General features: G+C 45.9%; 1 protein-coding gene across 1 annotated transcript; it reads right to left on the minus strand.

Annotated features, from left to right (window-relative positions):
* Positions 1-537: 537 nt before the first annotated feature.
* Positions 538-16,423, minus strand: STK38 (serine/threonine kinase 38). The gene is made up of 14 exons (XM_041460519.1): positions 16,363-16,423; positions 14,321-14,453; positions 11,849-11,900; positions 11,581-11,703; positions 10,539-10,622; positions 9,726-9,849; positions 9,154-9,308; positions 7,381-7,483; positions 6,772-6,833; positions 6,108-6,225; positions 5,634-5,757; positions 4,852-4,947; positions 4,510-4,604; positions 538-3,675 (listed from the first exon to the last, which is right to left on the minus strand). Exons 2-14 carry the CDS (start codon positions 14,449-14,451, stop codon positions 3,545-3,547), a joined length of 1,398 nt encoding a protein of 465 aa, XP_041316453.1. The 5' UTR covers positions 14,452-14,453; positions 16,363-16,423; the 3' UTR covers positions 538-3,544.
* Positions 16,424-22,785: the final 6,362 nt, after the last annotated feature.

The following is a 22,785-nucleotide window of genomic DNA, read 5'->3' on the forward strand; positions in this document are numbered from 1 at the left end:
TATTTTTGGTCAGTGCTGTAAAAAGTGTTCTTCACTTTTACCTACTTGTCTTCAGAAGAAAACAGCTTTGGTCTGGCTTTGATTTCCATCTTCAGCCTTGGATGTACTTCCAGGCTTCTCCTGATGAAGGCAAGGGCACTGACAGTTCAAACAAGGTGGGATTTGTGTGAAGACCTCCCAGCACCTTCCACTGTCTGGAGGGGCTACAAGAAAAGTGGAGGACTCTTCACCAGGACCTGGACAAGGGGAATGGCTGTCCACCACCAGAGGGCAGGGATAGATGGGATATTGGGAAGGAATTGTTCCCTGGGAGGGTGGGCAGGCCCTGGCACAGGTGCCCAGAGCAGCTGTGGCTGCCCCTGGATCCCTGGAAGTGTCCAAGGCCAGGCTGGACAGGGCTTGGAGCAGCCTGGGATGGTGGAAGGTGTCCCTGCCATGGCAGGGGATGGGAATGGATGAGCTTTAAACCCTTCCAACCCAAAGCATTCCAGGATTCCCTGATTCCTGTTTGTAAAACACAGCATACCAACAAGAGTGTGTTTACTAAGAGGATTTTATTTACACAACACAATGAGATCGCTCCATAAGAAGTTTACTACACCTGCCAAATTGTACAGTGCAATTTTGTAACAGCTTTTGAATATTTACAGAACGCTTTTTCAACTTAGAGGTTAAGGCAGAGTCAGGGCACAGTGATAAGAAACACTTAGTGCAGCTTTGTGCTAGGCATGATACAGAAATGAACTGGCAGCATAAGGTGTTCAGACCCATTGGAAATTCAGATTTGAATTTACTTCTACAAATCCAGCAACTGCAGCTTAAAAAAAAATAAAAAGAAGAGGTAAAAGATACTAAGAACCTCAAAACACAAAAAAAAACGTAAAAATGTTTGGCTACCATGGGAGATGTACCAGGCATACAAAATCCTTACTGTTAGCAGTGAAGCATGGATCCTGGGAAGGAGATGCTGTAAGAGACACTTTTTTCCCTAATGTTGGTGAAAACACTGGAACAGGATGCAGGCTTACAGTGCACCTGGGGTACAGAACCTCCCACTGCAAAGGTGTCCAGCAGGACTGCATTCAAAGACATCCAACTTTTGCTGGCAGATTACAGGAATGAAGTACCCAACTGCTCCTCACACCATTGAAAACTTCACCTTGGACTCCAGTGACACACCTGAGGGCCCCCACTTCAAACACAGCACTAAAAATGCACAATACACAGTACTACAGAGTTGTTTTTTCACAGCAACTTATCACAACTTAAAATTGTTTCGCTTCTTCATCTTTGGTATTTATAAATAAAAATGCTGGTCCCTTTCAGTAAAGGGTTAAGAATACAGCTATTATCTCAAAATCATTTGTTCCTAATCCACAGCAGCTTCAAAGGATTTTCATTTTTATTTTAAGGCAGTAACTAAGCTGTTAGGAATTGAAAGAAAAATGGTCTTACATTAATTCCAATGATTTATAAGGCAACATTTTTAAATGGCTAGAAGAAACTGCAGGATAAGGATGGAACAGTTTTAGAAGCTGGTATCAGTCCTTCATGCAAAGTCAAAAAGGAGCAGAATGTGATGTAGGGACGAGCTGCTGAAAGCCTGATCCTGTAAGTCATTCCTTCCCTTAGCCCTTATTCATCCGAGTGAGCCCTTCTGACTACAGAGATCCTGGGACTTCTAATTAAGGCTAGCTTTGCATTTCAGCTTGGTAGGATCCAACTGCTGTCTGAACTGCTTATGGCAAGTCATAAACTCGTAGGACATGTACAAAAAGCACAGGGGTGGTGAGGGGAGGACCCTGACGAGTTCTGTACAGTGCTGGCAGCCCCCCACCACTCCTTCGGGATGGCACTCGAGTCAAGAGACATCTAGGGAAACATTCCCTAAAAGCACCTATATATAAAAAAAAGTTCCACTACAAATCCATTTTGTTTCATTTTCTAATCAAGAAAGTCAGGACTAAACAGACCTGGAAGCCTTTTTTTTTTCTCCTGTGAAACATCACTGGAGCTTTGTCTTGTCTGTACTCCGGAGTTAGTGTTCAGCACCAAGAGAAGTTTGCAGGAATCCAAGACAATTTGAATTGAGACACAATTTTAGAAAACTCATTGAATTGTATTTTTAATATCTGATTGTAAATTCCAGAATGGAACCATGCAGGCCCAAGGGTTAATGCCACCTGCCCCTGGAAGTGCAGAGTTAACTGCAAACGGGCACAACGTGGAGCTTATGGTTAGAAAAACAAATTAGGAAAAGCTCAGCAGAATCCTCCCTCCCAAAATGCTGTCATTTCTGAGAGAGGCTTAGGCAAGGAAAGGCACGTTGGGGCTCTCCTGGAGAGACCCTGATCAGAACTGAATGTACTTTTATAAATTAGAGTAGGCAACAATGAATGAGTGGACACGCTGGGTTCCAGTGCCCCAAAAGCGACCCATGAGCACCATCCGTGGAACACGCTGGGTGCAGATGGTACAGCCAGGGCAGCTCTGGGAGGGAACACCAGGCAGGCTCCATCAGCAACGTTCTGATCCTGTTCTGCTCAAAACCAACAGCAAAAAGGCCACAGAAGTTGAGTTTTGGCCTTTAAGTCACTGAAGATGCAGCAGAGCTCAGAGGTGGCTGAGAAACAGCAGCAGCCGGCCTGGGGAGCCTCAGAGCTGGCTCAGCTGTGCACAACTTGCCCACCAAGGATCAGGTTCCTGGAATTTCCCTCCCTCTGCTCTAATTCCAGACCCACCTATGTGACCAGGTGTAGTTTATCTGCACTGTTTATGGATCCATCCTGACACACAGTAACCAAAAACTCAGCGCTCGGTGGAGGAAATGGCCCATTTTTCCACTATTTAGGAAAGAAAGAGTGTTGTAAAATTTTTTAATTTAGAAAAAATATTAAATGGCTTGAGGGTCACTTAGTACCAAAAGTAAAGTGCACCAGAACTGGGGGCCACAGTGACAGAGCTGAGAAATGCTATTGAAGAGGCTTCCAGGGAGCATTTTTATAAAAACAGCACTACAAAGTAAGGTTAAGGCAATCCGAGTTGTGTCCTTCTACTAGACAGTTTCCTGGAGAGTTGTCTGTCTCAAGCTTCAATTATTGCTTTTGTTTCCTCTGTCCTCGAGTCCCCAACTGCTGGGCAAACAGTGCTGGCAGAAGTGGCAGAGTGAGTTTGTCACTTAATGCAGGACTGGACGCAGTCCTATGCAATCCCACGCTTTGCAATGCCAAAGGGAAAGCTTGCTCTCATTTCCCAATGGACTGGACAGTCTGGCAAAGAATATAAAAAAAACTCTTGCTCCTGAAGCAGCAAAAGGTGCTGGCAGCAGAGATGATGCAAACATATGGAAAATGTTTCAATGGCGCAGGGAAAAAAAATCCTTAATAATAACCAGGTGTGTAAGAAAACAGGGTCCTGAAGTCTTCTCCAAGAGTTGATAGCCCTCAAGTTTTCTTTAAAAAAAAAGAACAAGTTCTTTTATGGGTATAAAACCCAAAGTACAGCAACAGAATTCCACGGCTCAGAAGTCCCAGGTAAAGCTGTGTCACTTCCCTCCTTTCATATAGGATGGAATTGCTCCTCGGGCCGTCAGGCCCTCGAAACGCTTGTAGGTGTAATTGATAAAAACCCAGTCTTTGTTCTTGTAGTCTGTCTCTGGGTGGTTGCTTGTTGCCACTGGGAAGACACAGAAGAAATAGAATTAATTATCCTTTGGAACTGCAGAGTTTATTTTCATACAAAACATTGGATGGATGTTTCTAAAGGAAAAAAATATCCTAAATGCAGATGCAGCTTCATGCTTCAACCCCAGGAAAGAACTGCTGGGACACAGGACAGGGCACAAGCATTGTAAGCTAGAAGAGGGCAGATTCAGACCACATAGAAAGAAGGAATTTTTGACAATGTGAGCTGTGAAACACTGGCACAGGGTGCCCAGAGAGGTGGTGGATGCCCCAATCTCTGGAAGTATTCCAGACCAGGTTGGACAGGCTTGGAGCAACCTGGGATAGTGAAGATGTCCCTGCCCATGGTGGGGGGTGGAGTGGGATGAGCTTTAAGGTCTCTTCCAACCCAAACCAGTCTGGGATTCTGTTCTTAAACTCACTGAGCAAATGTGTGGCTATGCTGTGATGCTTCAGAGATTGACAACAAAACATCCCCTTGAGTTCCACCTTCCCCACCCCTACCCAGGTGCCAGCAGAATCAGCACAAGGGGAGCTGGCAGCACTGGGCTCTCAGGCCCTGCTGAGATCTGAACTTTCTGGAAGCTCTGCTGCCTCTGAGAGCTGCCCTTTCTCAGGCAACTCCCTGCATCTCCTGGAACCCAAATTCCAGCTTGCACCCCCTGCACCACAAGGCTTCCAAGTTATTTGGTCGTGATAAAAACCAAAATCAGCATCTATTAAGATCTAACAGGATTAGATCTAACAGCATCTATTAAGATTAACAGGAAGGATTATTCTACAGGAGAAGAGGAAGGTTTACACAGAGAATCAAACAGTCATTTACCTGTTGGTTTAAGGATATCAGATTCAGGAAATTCATCAAAGTTTGAGGTATCATCAATGCTTTTAATTTCTATTGAAATTGCAGCAGGTCTCTCTCTGCCAAGAAGAGCAGATGAAGCATTGAGATTTCAAAGGCAGACAAAGCAGGGTTCAGCCACCTTTCATTTCTTAACAGAATCAAGACTGAAGGTACCTAAACCTCAGCAAGCTTCAGGCAGAGAACAAAAGGCTCTCACCCACAGCTGGATGTGATAAATGCCAGTCAGCTGCTCCCTGCTGCAGACCAGGGCTGGCCTGAGCAGCCCCTAGAGAAGAGCAGTTGCTTTTCTGCAAAGCATCTTACCTGATGTGCTCCCAATCAACCCCTTCAAAGAATGGGTTACTCTTTATTTCCTCCACACCAGATGCACCAATTCTGTGCTCCCATTCACAGCAAAATCTGGGATGGAAGGAAGAATGAAAATGAAGGGAGAATGAAAATGAAAGCATTCCATCAGAAATGGAACAGCTTTCTGAACTGATACTGCTGCAGTTTCTTAACATATAAATGGAGCAGACTAAGAACTTCCACAGCAAAACCAACACACAAAGTTATGTATAGGAATGTCATGTCCAAGGCCACAGTTCAGATGTGCTTATTCCTTCACAACAGGATAATGTGACCTTTCTATTTCAGGACCAGAGTAGAGGAGAACATATAAAGCCTAAAAAACCAGACATTTATATTTCTGTCCTGAGAATAGATACTGAAGTACAAATGAGTCAGCAAGCACTGGGATACATTTGTATGCTCCAGTGCATACAAAGGCAAAATCATTGCTGTTGCAAGAAGTCAGCTCTGTCTTGAACTTGTGTCCTTCCATGAGAAGCCTACAGGCAAAATAAGGAGCAGAAACATTTTGCCAGAGTAGTAGCACTTCCATGGGAGCAACTTTTTAGCACAGTTTAGTCAGGGAACCACTAAATGGCCTGAGAGACAAAAGTATTTGACAAGGGAGTTCAGCATTTGATGCATGTGTGTAACAGTTTGTAGCATCATGTGAAACAAGCCATGAGAGGCACAGAATACAGAGACAAGACAAGAAAGTTAGTGCTGTATTAACTGGCAAACCATGGGGCTGGCACCTTAAAATAAGATCCTTTGCTTTATCAGAGATTGGAACTTCTGGAGGAAATGTCAGGGTCTCCTTCCAGTTCATCACTTTCTTATAAGTCTCTTGAGGAGTCTCGGAGCAGAATGGTGGATAACCTGAAAAGAAACAAAAATATATTCTTAGATCAAGCAAAACTAATTCCTGAAGCCAGAACACACCACAGAGACCAGGCAAGGAGTGGATGCTCTAAGAACTTAACCCCAAGCACAGAAATTGGCTGCCCAGAGCAGCTGTGGCTGCCCCTGGATCCCTGGAAGTGTCCCAGGCCAGGCTGGACGGGGCTTGGAGCACCCTGGGACAGTGGAAGGTGTCCCTGCCATGGCAGGGGGTGACACTGCATGAGCTTTAAGGTCCCTTCCAACCCAAACCAGTCTGGGATTCTATGAACACAGCTGATGTCCTGCTCCACCATTCCCACCCACAGCCTGCCCTGCCTGTTCCTTACCAATCAACATCTCGTACATGATGACCCCCAGGGACCACCAGTCACACAGCTTGTTGTATCCAGTCTGCATGAAAACCTCAGGAGCAATGTAATCTGGAGTTCCCACTGTAGAAAAAGCCTGGAACAAACACCATCAGTTATGCATCTGCAGGGAAAACTGCCTGGCATGGACATAGGAATTTATACAACAGTGATTATTTTGAGGAAGACACCAGATTGTCTCTGAGATCCTTTAGCAAAGGTATTTAAAGCCTTTCTTCTAAGATATGAAGAGACAAAATGAACATCTTCATGTGATAGAGTCTTAAAATAGCACCAGGAAAACAGGAAAGGGTAACACTGTCCTGGAATGGGTCACCTTGGAATGGGTCAGCAGACCTGTGTGAGATTGGAAGTGGCAAGAACTGACAGTTTTGGCTGGGAGACTTCAGATATCCATGTAAATAATTATGGCAGTGCTGTCTCTAGCACGTATGTCACAGCTGTGCAGCAGATGGATGAAGGACAAACTAGAGTCATTCCTCTTCTTTTTAAAAAATGCCTGAATCTTTTCCTGTCAGGATTGTCCAGAACTCAGATGCATTAAAAACTTCATCTAAATCCATGTTCCATGTGGATGCAACACCTCAGCAGGAACTTCTCCAAGCAGGTGGAACCTACTCACCAGCTGCCGGCGATTCCTCTTCCAAGTCTCTGCTTTCCTCTTGGAATTCATGTTCTGGAAAGCTGAAGGAGATTCAATAGCTGTGACTGAATCCTACTCACCCAATATATTTTTACCCCCAAACCATTCCACTAAAGATCTCATTTAAGATGTGTGTCAATACCCCAAACCTAAACCTCTCTGAACTTCCAAACCTATGAAATATGGGCAATATCTAACTGAGCCTTTCATGAGCAAACCATGCTTTCAGGGTTGATGTAACTCCATGATCCAAGTTTTTCCCATCCAGAATAATCCTGGATATTCAGAGGCTGTGCTGGTTTATTCATTGCAGTAACACCTGAGATCCAGCCAGCAGCTGCCAACTCACTGAGTTCTCATTTCATTACACATGCAAAGGGCTACAGCAGAGTCTGTTTCAGAGACAAACTTGTGCAAATGAAAATGGGTTTAAAGTAACTGAAATGATTTTACAGAAAATGAAAATCCACCTCAAGATGTAAAGTTGATTATTTGACTCCTCACTGCAGCCACACCCTCACACTGAAATGAGTTGTGTCAGGACCCAAGAGCAACCAACCAGATACCCTTTGGAGCCAAAGAACTTACTGAAGTCACTGGGAAGACTGTGATTCAAGTTCCTGTAAAATTCTGTCCTGTGGGCTTTCTTCAGTCCAGTACACAGACCAAAATCTGAGAGTTTCACGTGGCCCTAGAAATAAACAAAACAAAACAAAAAAAACAATATAAGGCACTATCAAAGTAAATCACAGCATCAGGAAGGCTGGAAGAAAACCCAACACCACCCTCAACACCTCTAAATAATGTCCCCAAGTGCCACATCCAGATGTCTCTTGAACACTTCCAAGACTGTGACTCTATCACCTCCCTGGGCAATTTATTCCAATGCCTCACCACTCCTGCAGTGAAAAAAAAAAACCCTAAAATCTAATTTGAACCTCTCCAGCACAACTTAAGGCCAGTTCCTCTCATTCTTTCACTTGAGACAGAAGAGCCTGACCCCCAGCTGGCTGCACCCTCCTGTCAGGGAGAGCAAGGTCCCCCCTGAGCCTCCTTTTCTCCAGGCTGAGCCCCCTCAGGTGTCTCGGCTGCTCCTGGTGCTCCAGACCCTTCCCCAGCTCCATTCCCTTCTCCAGACATGCTCCAGCCCCTCAGTGTCCTTTGCCTTCCTTGTTTAAACCCAACACTGGATGTGTACAGGGAATGAAGTCATCAATACTTCCACTGATAATCCACAGAGAAAGCCCAGTGACAACTTACTTCGCTTCAGCCCCACACTGTCCTTTGCCTTCCTTGTTAAAACCCAACACTGGATGTGTACAGGGAATGAAGTCACCAATACTTCCACTGATAATCCACAGAGAAAGCCCAGTGACAACTTACTTCAGGAAACCTCTGCTCTGCAAGTTCCCAACCCCTTCAGGGTGACAGGAAACATCTCCAGAGGCAGCTGCAGTCCCTGGGTTGTGTATTGGCCCCAGGAGATAAAAATCACTCTCAATTCAGTGACTGAATCTGTCCTGGTGCATAACGTGACCACCCTGACTACAAGCAGTTTTTAGAGGTGTATCTATAAAATATACCTCCTTTTCAAAGCCCTAAATGTAGTCTAGAGGTGAACATTCTGAATTGGGCACACTGCTTGGAGAAGCTGTGGCTGCCCCAGCCCTGGAAGTGTCCAAGGCCAGGCTGGACAGGGCTTGGAACACCCTGGGACAGCAAAAAGGTGGAACAGGATGAGTTTCAAGGTCCCTTCCAACTCAAACCATCCTGGGATTCTGCAGTAATTCCAACAGTACATTACACAGTAGTGGGAAAGTCATTATTTACTGCTGGCAAACTCTTTCCAAGAAATCTTGATTTTAGGCAAACTTGGAGTGAGCAATAGGAGGGCACTGAAACAACTGGGATTCTGCAAAGTGCCTGCAATAACCAGGTAGCCTGGGCAGCCCCCAGGGGCACACCCTGATCCTGAGGGAGATTCTCCACTCTCAGCCTGGCTACTGGAACAGCCACGTCCTTCACATGTGGTAGGACCAGAGCTGGCAAGTGGGAGTGTGACAGATGTGAGAGAAAAGGGAAACAGCTTTGCCTAAGAGGGAACTGAAACCACGTGCTTTAAACTGCATCTGAAATAGCCAAAAATAATTTAAGCAGCTGTCAGAAGAGCTCAAGGTCTGAGTGGAGCTGGGTCCTTCCTGGCTTTTGGGGATGTTCCCCGGCAGTTTAGCAGACATGTCCCTCAAAAGCTGGAAGGAACAGGGCTAAATAAAGAAGCACCATCTTCTTCCACAACTGTCAACACCCCTTCAGCTCAACATGAGCAATCACAAGGCCTCTTGGCTCCTCCCCAGCCCATACCTTGCTGTCCAGGAGGAGGTTGTCTGGTTTTATGTCTCGATGGATGAATCCCAGCTGGTGGATGGAGTCAATGGCCAGCACGGTCTCGGCGATGTAGAACTGTGTCTCCTCCTCTGTCAGAGTGTCCTTCTTCATCAACAGTGTCATCATGTCACCTGGAAACCCCCCAGAGGTGAACACACGGGCTCCACTCTCACTGAGTTTGAAGACATTTATAGAAAAAAGCTATTTCTGCTGCATTCAGCTAAAACCAGCAGGTCAGAGCTTGCCAAACCTGGATATGCTCTGCCTCTACAGACAGCCAGGGCATAGCAAGGGTAGGAACTAGAATATTAAAGCCAAGTTTAAATAGAAGAATATTAAAGCCAAGTTTAAGTACCTGCAGCTTGAAGACCCAAACAGGAAACCTCAAGCCTGCCCAAACACCTCAGTACCCTAAAAAGCAGAAATCTTGTTCCCTTCCAGATGTACAGTACAAACACCACGTGCACTCTAGTCCCAGACTGCATTTGTAATGCAGGAATCACCAATCCCCAAACAAAAGGAGAGCAGCCCTTGCATTCCAGAGTTACCTCCAGGCAGGAACTCCATGATCAGGTAGAGGTTTAGCTTGTCCTGGAAACTGTAGAACATCTTCACCACCCACAAGCTGTCTGCCTCCACCAGGATGTCCCGTTCTGCACGGATGTGGCCAACCTGGACAGACACAGTGCATTGGATAAGTTTTACTAAATACATTTATTTCACAGGCAATTCAATTATTATTCTGAACAGCATCAAATATTGAGAAGACAAAAGTCCAACTTCTGCACAAAGGCAGAAACATTATCAGAACTTCAACATGTGGTTGATTATATACATATATTTTATACCTATTCTATATACACCTAGTAAACCTATACATTATATAAATCCTATATACAAAAATCTCAATTCTTTACAAATATACCTAATCATTAGATCTCTTTTTAAAAATACAAGAGCTTCATCCCAGTGCTGAACACATGACTGTCCCAGATCATCATATATCCAGAAGTACTAGTAAAGGAAAGCCTTAAATATGTTAAATGCTGCTGCTTTATGTCTCTGAGTCTGAATTCCAGCAGTTCTAGCTCTGATATTTATATCCAGTCCTGTAAGTCAGAAGTGCAGTAAAACACTGGCCTTGAAGCCTGCACTGAATTGTTTGCACAGGACTTTGTGTTGAAAGAGCTCACTAGAAAAGAAGTCCTTGTGAATTCAGAGATTTTTCTGACTTATTTCCTCTATAAGAAAAGGCACAAAAAACCCCAGAACTGTTAGCTACTAAAGCACAGAAGCCTATTCCTCCTCTGCACACACCCAGAGCGATGCATGGCACGGCTCCTGCTCGGGGTGTTCCTCACCTGCTCCTTCTCAAGCATGTCAGCTTTGCGCAGGATCTTCATGGCATAAACGTGCCCCGTGTCCTTCTTCTGCACCAGGCGCACCTGGGGGCACACAGAGACTGCATCAAACCCAGCACAGCTCCTGACAAAGCTGGGATCGAGCCCTTGGCTTCCGTTTCATGAAATCATCTCAAATTATAGAACACAAGAAGTATTACACAGCGCACAGCAATGGCAGAAAGTCCAGTTAATGCTAAGAGCTGCAGTTATTTTTACAGGGCACCATAAGTGATTCACACCTGTAGGACATAGATTTGTAGAGAATTCTTAAAAGTTTAATGGATAGTTCACACAGTATACATTTGTATGTAAACTTTGAGATAAGAAATATTAACTTAGAAATATTACGGAATAGGATAAACATTGTTGAGAAAAAATAGAATTAGAAACAAATTTTAAAAGAAATACATTGTAATAAGACCCATGAAGAGTAATTTTAGATAACTAGCTTTAAAACATTTACAACATAGGGTAGCAAAAACTGATAGACCAAGAAACACTTATAATATATTGTAATTAACAAATAGTTAACTTCTGATTGTGATGGCATAAATTATAACATCTGTATTGTCTCACCCTTCACATGAGACTAAAAACGGAATAAAAGTTTTTAAAACACCTCTCAATTACCCCATCTCTAAATCAGAAAAAAAGATAATACCTAAAGCAGGTGGTCCAAAGCCCCTTCTCTTAAGGCCACCACAAGAGACTTTGCAAGGGCCCTCCACCCCTCCCCAATCCAGCCCCAGAAGTTCACCTTTAAAACCCACTGCAAACCTGTATTTAGCTGTCCATCAGATCATTTTCAACATCATTCTGCTTCCTTTAAAGCACAGGATGTCTCGAACCAGCATTCATTAGGTACAAAAACAGCTGCACGTGACTGTTCAGCTAAAGTCAATCTGTGGTTGTTCCTTTTGCTTTTATATAAACTGAGCAAGTCTTTAACAAACACCAGAGCCAGTTAAAAACACACATAGCCATTTTTTTCTGGACTCACCTCTCCAAATGCTCCTCTGCCTATGACTTTGAGAGACTCAAAGTCCTCCAGTCCAAGCCTGGTTCTCTTCAGGCGAAGGAACTCCGTCTCCTTCTGTGCATGTGCCGACCTCCTGATTCTTTTCTAGAGTTTAAGAGACCCCAGTGAGAGCTCTGCAGATGGGTTCCACAGGGAGCACAGCATTTCCAAGGAAAGATCCCAGATCTCCACTTAGAAAAAGAAAATTTCTTGTATTTAACCATTAAGATAGCTTTTCCATATCCATTACCTCTTCGTCTTTTAGGCCTTCTTCTTCCATCATTTGTTCTAGTTTCTTTTGTCTAGAGCAGAGACAAAAATAAAGGTTGAATCATTAACCTTGCTTTTTAAATTCAATCAGAAAAAAACCCAGGCTGAATCATTAATGTTGTTTCTTAACAAGGTGCACATATCCACAGCCTCTGGTCTGTGCCAGCAAGTGACGAGGGTAAAGACGTACAAGAGACTCAGACAGGAAATTAATTTTGAAGAATCTGCTATCCAGTTTTATAATTCCAACCCTGTCCTCTCTGATTTTAATAAACTAAACCTGACTTGAGTTCCACAAGTTATTCAAGTGCACATTTTTGCTGTACACGAATACAAATTGATAGATCTGGGTTCTGTTCTTGTCTCTCTGACAGCTCGGCAAGTCACGTCAGGCCAGAGCCATAAGAAGCATTTAAACACCAAAAATTCACTTATTCCAGGAAGAATTGGTATTCAAACACATTTAAAATTTCTCTGCATCTCAAACTGTTCACATGCAAGATGAGAAACGTTATTGCAGATTTCCTAATCCCTGAAATACTCAAAATATTTGGGAAGAGGAAACTTGTCTGTACATGTTCTCCCCCTTAAAGAATCAGAAATATTTACAGTCTTAGTACAAAGGGATTATTTGGAAGAAAAGAAAGGAGGAAGCAAGACTTTAGAAGGGGAATGACTTCAGGGGACATTTGGAATGATTCTCCTCTGGGAACTTTTTGCCAGTGCCAGTCGTATTAACAGCTGGCTGAACGGGGCCTGGTGGTTTGGGACATTACAAATGTCAAAAATTCCTTCTCTTTCTGCAAGTCATTCTTTGCAAGATCCTTTTCCTGTCTCCTGGGGCTCTCTGCAGCTGCTGTGATGTGATAATATTTGGGGTTATCACTTCAGAATCAGGCACAGTGAAAATGCCCTTGCTCAAGTACCAGTGACCCCAACCCAAACTCAAACCAGCAACTGCAGCAGCAAAGTCTGTGCAATACACAGAATTAAATGGCTCAGCAGGACTGAGTGATGCCAAAGCCACGCTGAAATTCCCCCAAATATCCCTAACAGGGTCAATCTGCACTTCAGGGTACAGTGTCAACACCATTTAAACTCCAAATTACACACCCACAGACATGTGTTGTTACAAAAAACAAGTAACTTATAAAGTTTGTTCAGACAAGGCCTTGATCCTAAACAGAAAAAAAAATGAGATTTTGGGAATACACAACATTGCTTATAAGTAAATAAGTTTTAAAGGCAAGAGCTGTGTGAAGAGAAAGAAACTAATTAAATCAGTGATATTTTCTGCCTGAATTGGACCTCAGTCTCTCTTTACCCATCAGAAGCTTTGAAGCAAATACCTTTGCACGTTAGTATTTATTTCTAAATTGCTTCCTCGTTTCTGCAGCTCTTGCAGTGAGCAGGCATTGGGGAGCTCCTCGGGGAGCTGGTTAAGCAGCAAAGCCAAACCAACACTGAACCATTTTCCAAATTCTGGTTACAGACTCCGTGGCAAGCAGGGAGAACAGCAGAAGTCCCAGTGCTACAGCTTGAGGATATTCAGCAATTAGAGGGTTCCACAGTTAAGCCACACAGCTCAGGGCAGTCCATTGCTGGGCTGGACTTAAAGAGGGGCCCAGGCTCAGGTCAGACCCAGCACTGAGTGACTCCTCTCAACAGCCCCTCCTTGGCTCCCTGCACTGTCCTCCTGCACATGGATCAGGGCAATCCCAGCACAAATCCAGGGAATGGGCTGGGAGCAGCCCTGGCACAAGGATTTGGGGATGCTGGTGAGGCAGAGCTGCACGTGCCCCAGTGCAGACCCCACCGAGCCCTGGGCTGATCCCCCAGAGTGGGCAGCATCTGAGGGGGGATCCTGCTCAGGTGAGACCCCACCTGCAGAGCTGCCCCAGCCCCGGGGCCAGGAAGGAGCTGGAGCTGCTGGAGAGAGTCCAGAGGAGGCCACAGAGATGCTCTGCGGGCTGAAGCCAGGCTGGGAGAGCTGGCTCCATCCAGCCTGGAGAGGAAAAGGCTCCAGGGAGAGCTCAGAGGCCTTTCCAGGGCCTGAAGGGGCTCCAAGAGAGATGGAAAGGGACTTTGAACAAGGCTCTGGAAGGACAGAACAAGAGGGAAGGGCTCCCACTGCCAGAGGGCAGGGATAGATAGGATATTGGGAAGGAATTGTTCCCAGTGAAGATGGGCAGGCCCTGGCACAGGGTGCCCAGAGCAGCTGTGGCTGCCCCTGGATCCCTGGCAGTGCCCAAGGCCAGGCTGGATGGGGCTTGGAGCAACCTGGGATGGTGGAAGGTGTCCCTGCCATGGCAGGGGCTGGAACTGGATGAGCTTTAAGGTCCCTTCCAACACAAACCAGAAGATTTTATTATTTTTGCTTTTAAAATGAAATTAATTCAAAATAAAGCTTGGCTCTTAACCAGTATGGAAGGGAAACAAGAAGGATTTTTACCTCATCTCTCGCTCCTCGTGCTGAGCTATGAGGTTGCTGTAGAAGTTTTCCAACGTCACCTTTGTCATTGTGACTCTCTCCTTGGTGTGGTTACTCATGGATGAGCACGGTGTAGGGCCTGTCATGGCCATGGCTGGTAGGAAAGGAGAAGACATCAAACATTATAAATGACAAATAATCTTCAAACAAGAATCCATACCCATTGAGTGATGCTCAATCACAGAGTTCAGATTTTAACAACAAAGATCACCAGTCTAAGCTAAGCAGGGAAAAGTCTTACAAAATAAAAGGTGCAAATCAAACTTCCTGTTTTGAACATTTTTTGATCTGAAATTAGAGGGAAGGAAACTTAAGAAACTTTGTGCCTCAAAAACCACAATTTCAGCCAGCACTGCAAATGTTTATTGCTCCCACCACATTCTATCTTTAATGAATGCTCAAAATTCAGGAATATCACACTGAAACATCTAATCCAGAAGTTATTCTTCCCATAACCCTTGCAGAAATAATTCCACCAGTTGCCTACAGGCTCTTCTGCTGTGAAAGTTACCTAACCCCAAAAGTTATCCCAATAAGAGAGCAACTGAGGAATGAGCAGAAAGGGCATTTAGTTGCCCTTAAGCAGTTTTACTAGATGTTTTCTCACAGAAATTTGGCCAAATCCAGAGGATCACTGCCTTTGAACAAGTTGTAGTTTAAAAAATATCCAAAAACCCAAACCCTAGTGTAAGTACCTGACATATTTCTTTCTAAGAAAGATACATGTATTTTAATATCCTTTCTATTTCTGAGTTTATAAATACTGGAGTGTGGCACCCCCACCCAGTAGCAGCTTCAGTGTATTTAACACCCCAGCTCTATTTCCTGATATGCATTAAAAAACCCCAAAGATTTCAAATGTACAATTACACCTTACCCTGCTTCTCCTGTGCACCACGTAACTCGCAGTAAGGTAACAGAGTTTTGCAACTATTACTAGAAATTGCAGACAAAATAGGTGAGACACTTCCCATTTTTATAACCCTGGGCGCTGCCAGCACACTCGAATTACTCTTTCTGTTCACTTTCTGCAGATCTTTACGAGGCATCACCACGGAGCCCTGCAAGCCTCCTCCTTCCCAGACAGCAGCTACGTGTGTGTGCTGCCTTCACAGGCTCCCGTGGGACACGAGCTGGTGACCACCTCCAGCTGGGTGGCTTTTGAGATGGAATTATGTCTTTATGTGAGGTGGAATCATGGCTTTATAGAAGAGCAGCAGAGACGAGTGGGGGGTCACGCTCTGCGAGTACCCCTGGATATGGGGTTACACCCCAGAGGTGAGTGCTTGCACTCCCAGAAATGGGGCTGCACCCCGGAGATGAGATGGGGGAGCTGCACCCCAGGGATGGGGGGGCTGCACCCCAGGGATGGGGGGGGCTGCACCCAGGAGATGAGATGGGGAGGGGGCTGCACCCCGGAGAGGGGGTTAGACACTCTGTGCCTGCGAGTGGGAGGTGTAAGAGTCACGGGCGGTTTTCACTTCCTAGAGAACAAACCAGGAAAATTACCCCCAGGAAAGGGGTGCAGGGAAATAAAAAGGGAAGGGGAAGGAAAGCGAAAGTATCGGTGCCAAACCACCTGTTGGTGCTCGGGGCCCTTCCGCGGGGATGGGCGCTCAGAGCCCCCGATCGCGCCGGGGGCGCGGCACGGAGCGGGGCTGGACGGGGAGGGGACACCGGGACACCGGCGCGGCACGGCGGCGGCGGCGCCGCGGCCCGACCGCATCCCCGGCAGCGGACAAAGGGGGCCCGAGCCAGCAGCACAGCAGCAGGAACAGGAGCAGGAGCAGGGGACCCCAGATGCCCCGGGCCCGCAGCGCGGCCGCCCCCGAGGAGCATCGGACGGAGCCCGGCCCGCCGCCCCCAGCCCAGCGCAGCCGGGCGCTCCCCGGAGCGGCGAAGGGCCCGCGGGGAGGGAGGCAGAGAGGGAAAGAGGAGGGCGGGGAGAGGATGCGGAGCGCTGGGCGGGGGGCGCCCGTAGGAACAAGGCGGGAGCGGCTTACCCGGAGCCCCCGGGAGGGGCGGCAGAGCTGCAGGCGAGGCGGGGCCCCGGCGAGGCGGCTGCGGAGCGGCGGGTGCGCGGTGCTGCCGGCCGGATCGGCCCCTCCGCTGCCCCGGCCGGGGAGAGGCACCCGCGCTGCCAGCTCCGGGGTGCCGGCCCGCCTGCGGTGGCGGTGTGGCACAGGTGAGACGTGCACGATACACGGAGAATCGCCGTACTTCAGAAGGCTTTAATTCGCCTACAGAGTAACACCGTAGCACAGCAGAAGCCTTCAAGCGTCTGCCCATACAGAGTAACATCAGGTCACTTCAGAAGGCTGCGAGAGTCTGCCCTTTCTTGTTCTTCAGCACAACCTTTTACACCCTTACTGTACATGCACTGCACCTGGGTGCCCCATAGATCCTGCCCTGTAGCTCCGCTGTGCCCCATAGAACCTGTCCCCTGTGTCCCATAGGTCCTGAAATCCTGCCTCAGAGATTCCTTCTGCCCCACAGATCCTGAAATTCTGCCCCACAGATTCCTTCTGCCCTATAGATCCCCTGTGCCCTATAGATCCTTCTGCCCCATAGATCCCCTGTGCCCCATAGATCCTATCTGCCCCATAGATTCCTTCTGCCCCATAGATCCTGCCCCATAGATCCCCTGTGCCCCATAGATCCTGTCTGCCCCACAGATTCCTTCCCTTGTGTGGTTGGTCAGTGCACCCGGGCACTCCATGGCTCATTACCTTCGGTACTGTTCACCTGGCCTGCACAGCTGTAGCCCGATGGGGATGAGCCCCTCTCCCAGAGACCACAAACTGTGTATCTGCACTGCCCTGCTTCTAGGATGCTCCTGGGGTACTCCTCCCAGCACAGGAAGCCCTGTCCTGGCTGCCTTTCCAACTTCCATCCTTCCCCCAGTGGTGCTGTGCCCTGCAGCCTCCCAGCGCACAGCCTGGGCTCACCGTGGAGGGCAGGTTGGTTTTTCCCATCCCCATAGGGGTGATACACATCACCCAATGGCCACAGGAGCAAGGTGTGCCAGGGACAGAGGCCACCAAGCCCCTTCTGCCTCTCAGGGATCAAGGAAACAACCCCTCAGTCCCCGAGGAAACGGCATCTGCAAGGATGGAGAGGCTGACCCACAGTGTGCTGGGCAGCACAGGATCATTTCCCAGAGGTTTGAGCTGTCACAGTCAGGTGCCTGGGGCTCCATCCTTTGACTCTGATCAGCAAACTCATTGTACAGCTTGGGCTGCACAACCCATTTTCATCTCGCTCCTCCCAACTCATCTGAAATGTCTGAAACCATCAGCTTCAATAATGGTTGACTGGAGAACCTAATAGGGAGCTGTGAGGAATGACATAACAAAAGAAATGTGATCCCATACTCATCCCAGATGTGTGGAGACATTGGGAAAATGTTGTTGTGCTTCATTTTATTTACATTTTTACCCAAAAAAAAATTAAAAACCAGGTGCAATTAAGAGGGTGAAAAGGGTTTTTATTATTGACATTTTAATCACTGAGAACTACATTCAGCACAATTGAAATCTATCAGCAACAGAGGAAATTTTTCAGGATTTAAAACAGCGTCCCTACACAATGGAAAAGCTGATATATTTGTAACACACATCACAGATTTAACTTCTGAAAGACTGGCCTTACAGTTAAACTGGACCTTGCTTTGCTTAGACAGACATGATCTGTTTGTAATCAAAGGTGAACAGCAAAATCCAGTGGTACCTCTCAGGAAACACAGGAAGCCTCATGAATCTGTTGTCCTGCTGCTGTGGGAGCTCTTAGAGAGGATTTCACTTGAGGAAAGAAAATGAAGTGTTCAACAAAAGGCTCAAAGAGGGACCCTGAAAGATCATTCTCATCTCCTCCACCAGCAGAACAAGGTGGGTGTCTGGGGCTTTGGCTGAATGGGGATCACTGCCAACTTCTACCTGAGAAAACAAAGGAAAACTTGAGGTTTGAGATGCCTAAAACAGTGTGCATGCAGTGAGGGAGCAGGGAAAATCTTTTGTAACTCCACTATAAGAAAACTGACTACTAGAGCAGAGTGTGAAATTACTGCAGGCAGGTGTGAATGGAAGAGAGCCTGTATTGAAGTTCTTGGTCAAAACATTGGGCTGTAAATGTGCGGATTGATGACCCAAACTTCCTGCTAGGGTGAGCTCCAGGAGCCCCACTGGCTGCAGCATCCCTGAGACATCCCAGAGAGGGGATGGGATGGGATGGGATGGGATGATGGATGGATAGATGGATGATTGATGGATGGATGGATGGATGGATGGATGGATGGATGGATGGATGGTGGATGGATGGATGGCCCTGGTGGAGGAAGAGAGGGGATCTGTTGGAGTTCTGGATCTCACAGTCAGAGTGCTCAGATGGGAGAGGACCCTAACCCTAACCCTCTGTGGGAGGGTAGGAGTGAGCACCTGGAGGAGTGAGTGCCCTTAAGGGTTTTCATTTTGCTGTTCCCCTTTGTTCTGGAGCTGTTCCCTCCAGCAGTGCACGTGTAAAGCGAGGCACAGACACTGGGCTGACACTGCTGGGAGTAGTCAAAGGGGCTCGAAAAGGCGCTGTGGGTTCCAGTTACCCTCTGGGATCCTCCCAACCAGCTGCTTCAGTGGGAGGAGGCCCTGAGCTTCCATCGGTTCCAGCAGCTGGCTGGAAGCTGGAATCCTCGTCAGGCTGGAAGCCTCATCTCCCTCGCTGCTGTTGAAATCGGAGGGATCCCGGCTCTTCTGCACATCCCAGCCGGTGCTCGGGAGCGGGATTTCCCGGCTGCTGGCGGTGTGCACGGCACCCAGGGCGTGCTGCAGCCACTGCAGCCGCTTCAGCCCTTGCACCGCCCTCCCCTTGTCGTGCAGGAGCTGGTGCTCGGTCAGTGCCCTCCTGCTGCGGGGGAAGGAACGCGAGTCAGGGACGGGGATGCTGCTTCGCATCCATCGGTCCCAGATGCTTCTCTGCGCTGGGGAAGGAGCACTGTCTCGGGATCTCCTCTGGTCCAGGTGACCCCGAGGTGTGTTAAAAGTCTCTTTTCCCCAGCCCAGCTGTCGAAGAAGAAGTCTTTGGCTCACATTCTCAAGGTTGTTTATTATTTTTTATTTAAAACGTTTTCTGTCTGGCCTGCTGAGGTCTGTTCTGCAGGTCAGTTTGAGGCACACTGCCTGCCCACGGGGCTGGTGTTTTCTTTTATACTACAAACTACGTATTTGATATTTACAGTCATTTTCCAATACCTATTACCTATGTTAGACAGTGACTTTCTACTCTACACCAATCCCAGAGTGCCACCATCACCAAGAAGATGGAGGCTAGGAAGAAGAAGGGAGGACAGGACAATGCCCAAATCCCTCCATCTTGTCCCCTCAACCCCCACAGTAAAATTCTTCAAAATTCCACCTTTCACCCTGTGACAACTACTGTTATGCTACTTAAACTTTTGTGACTTGCAATTTTTCATATAAAGTTGGTAATTTGCTTCATGGGTTAAGATCAAAATCCCAAGTGTCTTTGGCTTCCTGCCAGGGTCTCTGAGCCCCTGCCAGGATTTTGAGCCATCCAGGGCATCCAGAGAGTCCTGGGTTCTGACACACTGGAGATGCCTCAGGCTCCAGCAGCCTGTCAGGAAGCTTAAAGATTCCTGCAGATGGGAAGCTTGTGGGGATTTTAAAGGAATTTTGAATTAATTTAGAGGTGGGATTTTTGAGTTGTTTTAGATGGTGTGGTTTATTTTTTCTATCTTCTGCATAGGCAGGAAGGGTGAGTTTGGCTCACATCTTCACTGTATGGCTCAGAAGGTCTCAAGACCTCTAGTTATAACACTTTTTAAGGATTTATTAACTAATAAAACACTGTCAACAAGGATATTTATGGTATTTACTTAATCTTTAAATATTTCATCTTATGGACTCATGCTACAGTGTAAGCTTTTTTAACCAATTATGTTTTGACATACAAACCTACAGTACTTTACTCTAAAACTCTAAACATTCTTCTACTTAGTTTAATGTGTCTTGCTTTAAACTATAAATCCACATTCTCACTTCTAGCACCTCAGTTTGGAAGCCTTTTCTAAAGTCACAGATCAAATCCTGTGTTTAATTCTAAGCTTTGGCTTGCAGGCCCAAAGTTCTCAGAGTTCCCTGCATTTCAGATTCCAACAAAGCTGAAATGCTGTGCTGTGCCCAAAGCTGTGCCTTGAATCTCCTCTTTCTTCAGAAAGCTAAACTGGGGAAACTGACAATTTGGTCTTTCCCAAACTTAGATTCTTTTCAGAGGTTTCAGTAGCAGAATAAGGCTCCCTTTCCATCACCTCAGTGTTACAGAATTCTTGGGTTTGTTTCTTTCCTTCCAGAGTTGAAACTCAGGAGTAATTTACCTGAAATCACTGATGTCCATGAAATAAAACCAAACTCCTATTTTCTTCAGATACAACAAAATTTTTGAGTCAACTGTTGACTGAGGAGGGCAGGCTAAACCTCAGATGCAAATGTTTCAGGATTCCAGGCTGCTTAGATAAGATCTAACTGCAGCTATAGGCTCCTACTGCAGATTTGGATCTGAATGGGAACCTAAATATGGAATTTCAGCATGTGCCATCATCTCCATGGCTTCTGTTGAACATCCTTATGTGATTTGCCACACGGTGTTTAAAAGTGACAGCTGAAATGTGGTCCATGTTACACATCTAAAAATGCAATTGGTCTAATTTTATACTGCAGAGAGGGTGAGGTAAAATGGTGCTGTACCAATACATCAAATTTTTCTTCTGCCATGCCTGGAGTATCTAAGAGCAGTGCAGAACACAGCCCATGAAATCAAAAGTGAGCAGTTTTCTAATGATATCAATGAAAAAAAAAGGTAATATTACTTACTTTTCAAGGTCTTGGCCCGTTGCAAAACAAGGAAAAAAAAGAATTGCCAAAAATGTAACTGTCTGCAGAGATCTCTGGGGCAGGAACATTTTCTCTCTTCTTTAAATCAGCTCCACAGGACCAGAAGCTGATGATGTGATCAGAAAACTTTTCCCCTGTTCTTGCTTTCACCTGACAAAATGAATTTCAGCCTTTAAGCAGGGGTGAGAGTGGAGCACTGTGCTGTGGTAAAACACCCCAGGACCTCCCACATCATCCCAGACCCGTGGATTTGTAAAGTACACAGGAAAGGATGGACAGGATTCACAGGATATTTCTGCATTTCCTTGCTTAGAGTTCTAAATCTCCTTTCCCACTGTTGCCTCTCAATATAACATTTTGAGCTCTTGTGCATTTGCAAGCACAGAAAATTATTTTAGAACTTGGAAGAGATTCTCCTGATCAAAAAACTTCACAGCAATTTGACACAAAGATCAGGATTGCTGAAAATCATGAAACACAAAAGGTATTCAAGGTGGAGCAGGAATATCAAGTTAAAACATGTTCACAGCCCTGGGGTTTGGGCCTTTAATAACACAACTTTTTCCATGAGCAAGACAAGTGCTGACACCCAAATATCCAGGATTATGTTAGACTGATGCTGGATTTCTTTTCTGTAAAGAAGTGGATTTCTGGCTTAGGGAAGGGACAACTAGAATATGTAATTGTGCAATTAAAAATTATTATTTTAATCTATGCTATCATTTCATCCAGCTTTAGATCTGCTCATGGCATTGGTACACCCATACCTACCCATGCCTTCAACCCCACCACACCTTCATTGCCAGGTCTAGCCCTAAAATTTCTGCATTTTTGGTACTAATGACTGTACACTGCTTTAGGATTGGCTCCAGCCTAGCCCTTTATTCCTGCATTAATTGTTACATCAAAACCTGGAGGGACAACAAAACAAAAGTTGTAGCATTTAAATTGTTATGTGAGAGTAGTAAAGACAAGTTCCTGTACAATTTTTTGTAGGAATAATTCTTTCTCTGCAGAAGAAATTTGGGATAATAAAAAAACTCACCATGTCCTCAAAAGACTTGTCTTTATACTAACTTAAATATTGTCAGTGGCTGGATAATAAAGCAAATTATGCATTAATGGAACATAAATACACATCAGTTCTGTATTTGTTTGTAACAAGTTTGTTCTTAATAATACTGCCCTAGTAATTTGTGAGTAATTTTCTTGGGCAATATGTTGAAATCAAACTAGATGTGAAATAACAAGTGGGTATTAGTTCTGATGAAATATACATGTGTATTAAATGCACATACATGCACATAAATAGACATAGAGATGCGTGTATTAAATGCTGAGGGATATTTGAAGTTATGCTAATGCAGAACTGCTCAGACACAATAGAGAAATGACACTTTGCTACTGTGATCCACACTAAACTCTACATTAATTAAAAGCATCTCCCAGCTACAAAAGGAGCATTATCCACTTACAGATGATGGTGTTTGGATCCCAGGGAAGTCCTGACCTGCAGAGTCTCCTGCC

This window comes from Pyrgilauda ruficollis, unplaced genomic scaffold, assembly GCF_017590135.1.
Source record: "Pyrgilauda ruficollis isolate IOZ18807 unplaced genomic scaffold, ASM1759013v1 scaffold144, whole genome shotgun sequence".
NCBI lineage: Eukaryota > Metazoa > Chordata > Aves > Passeriformes > Passeridae > Pyrgilauda > Pyrgilauda ruficollis.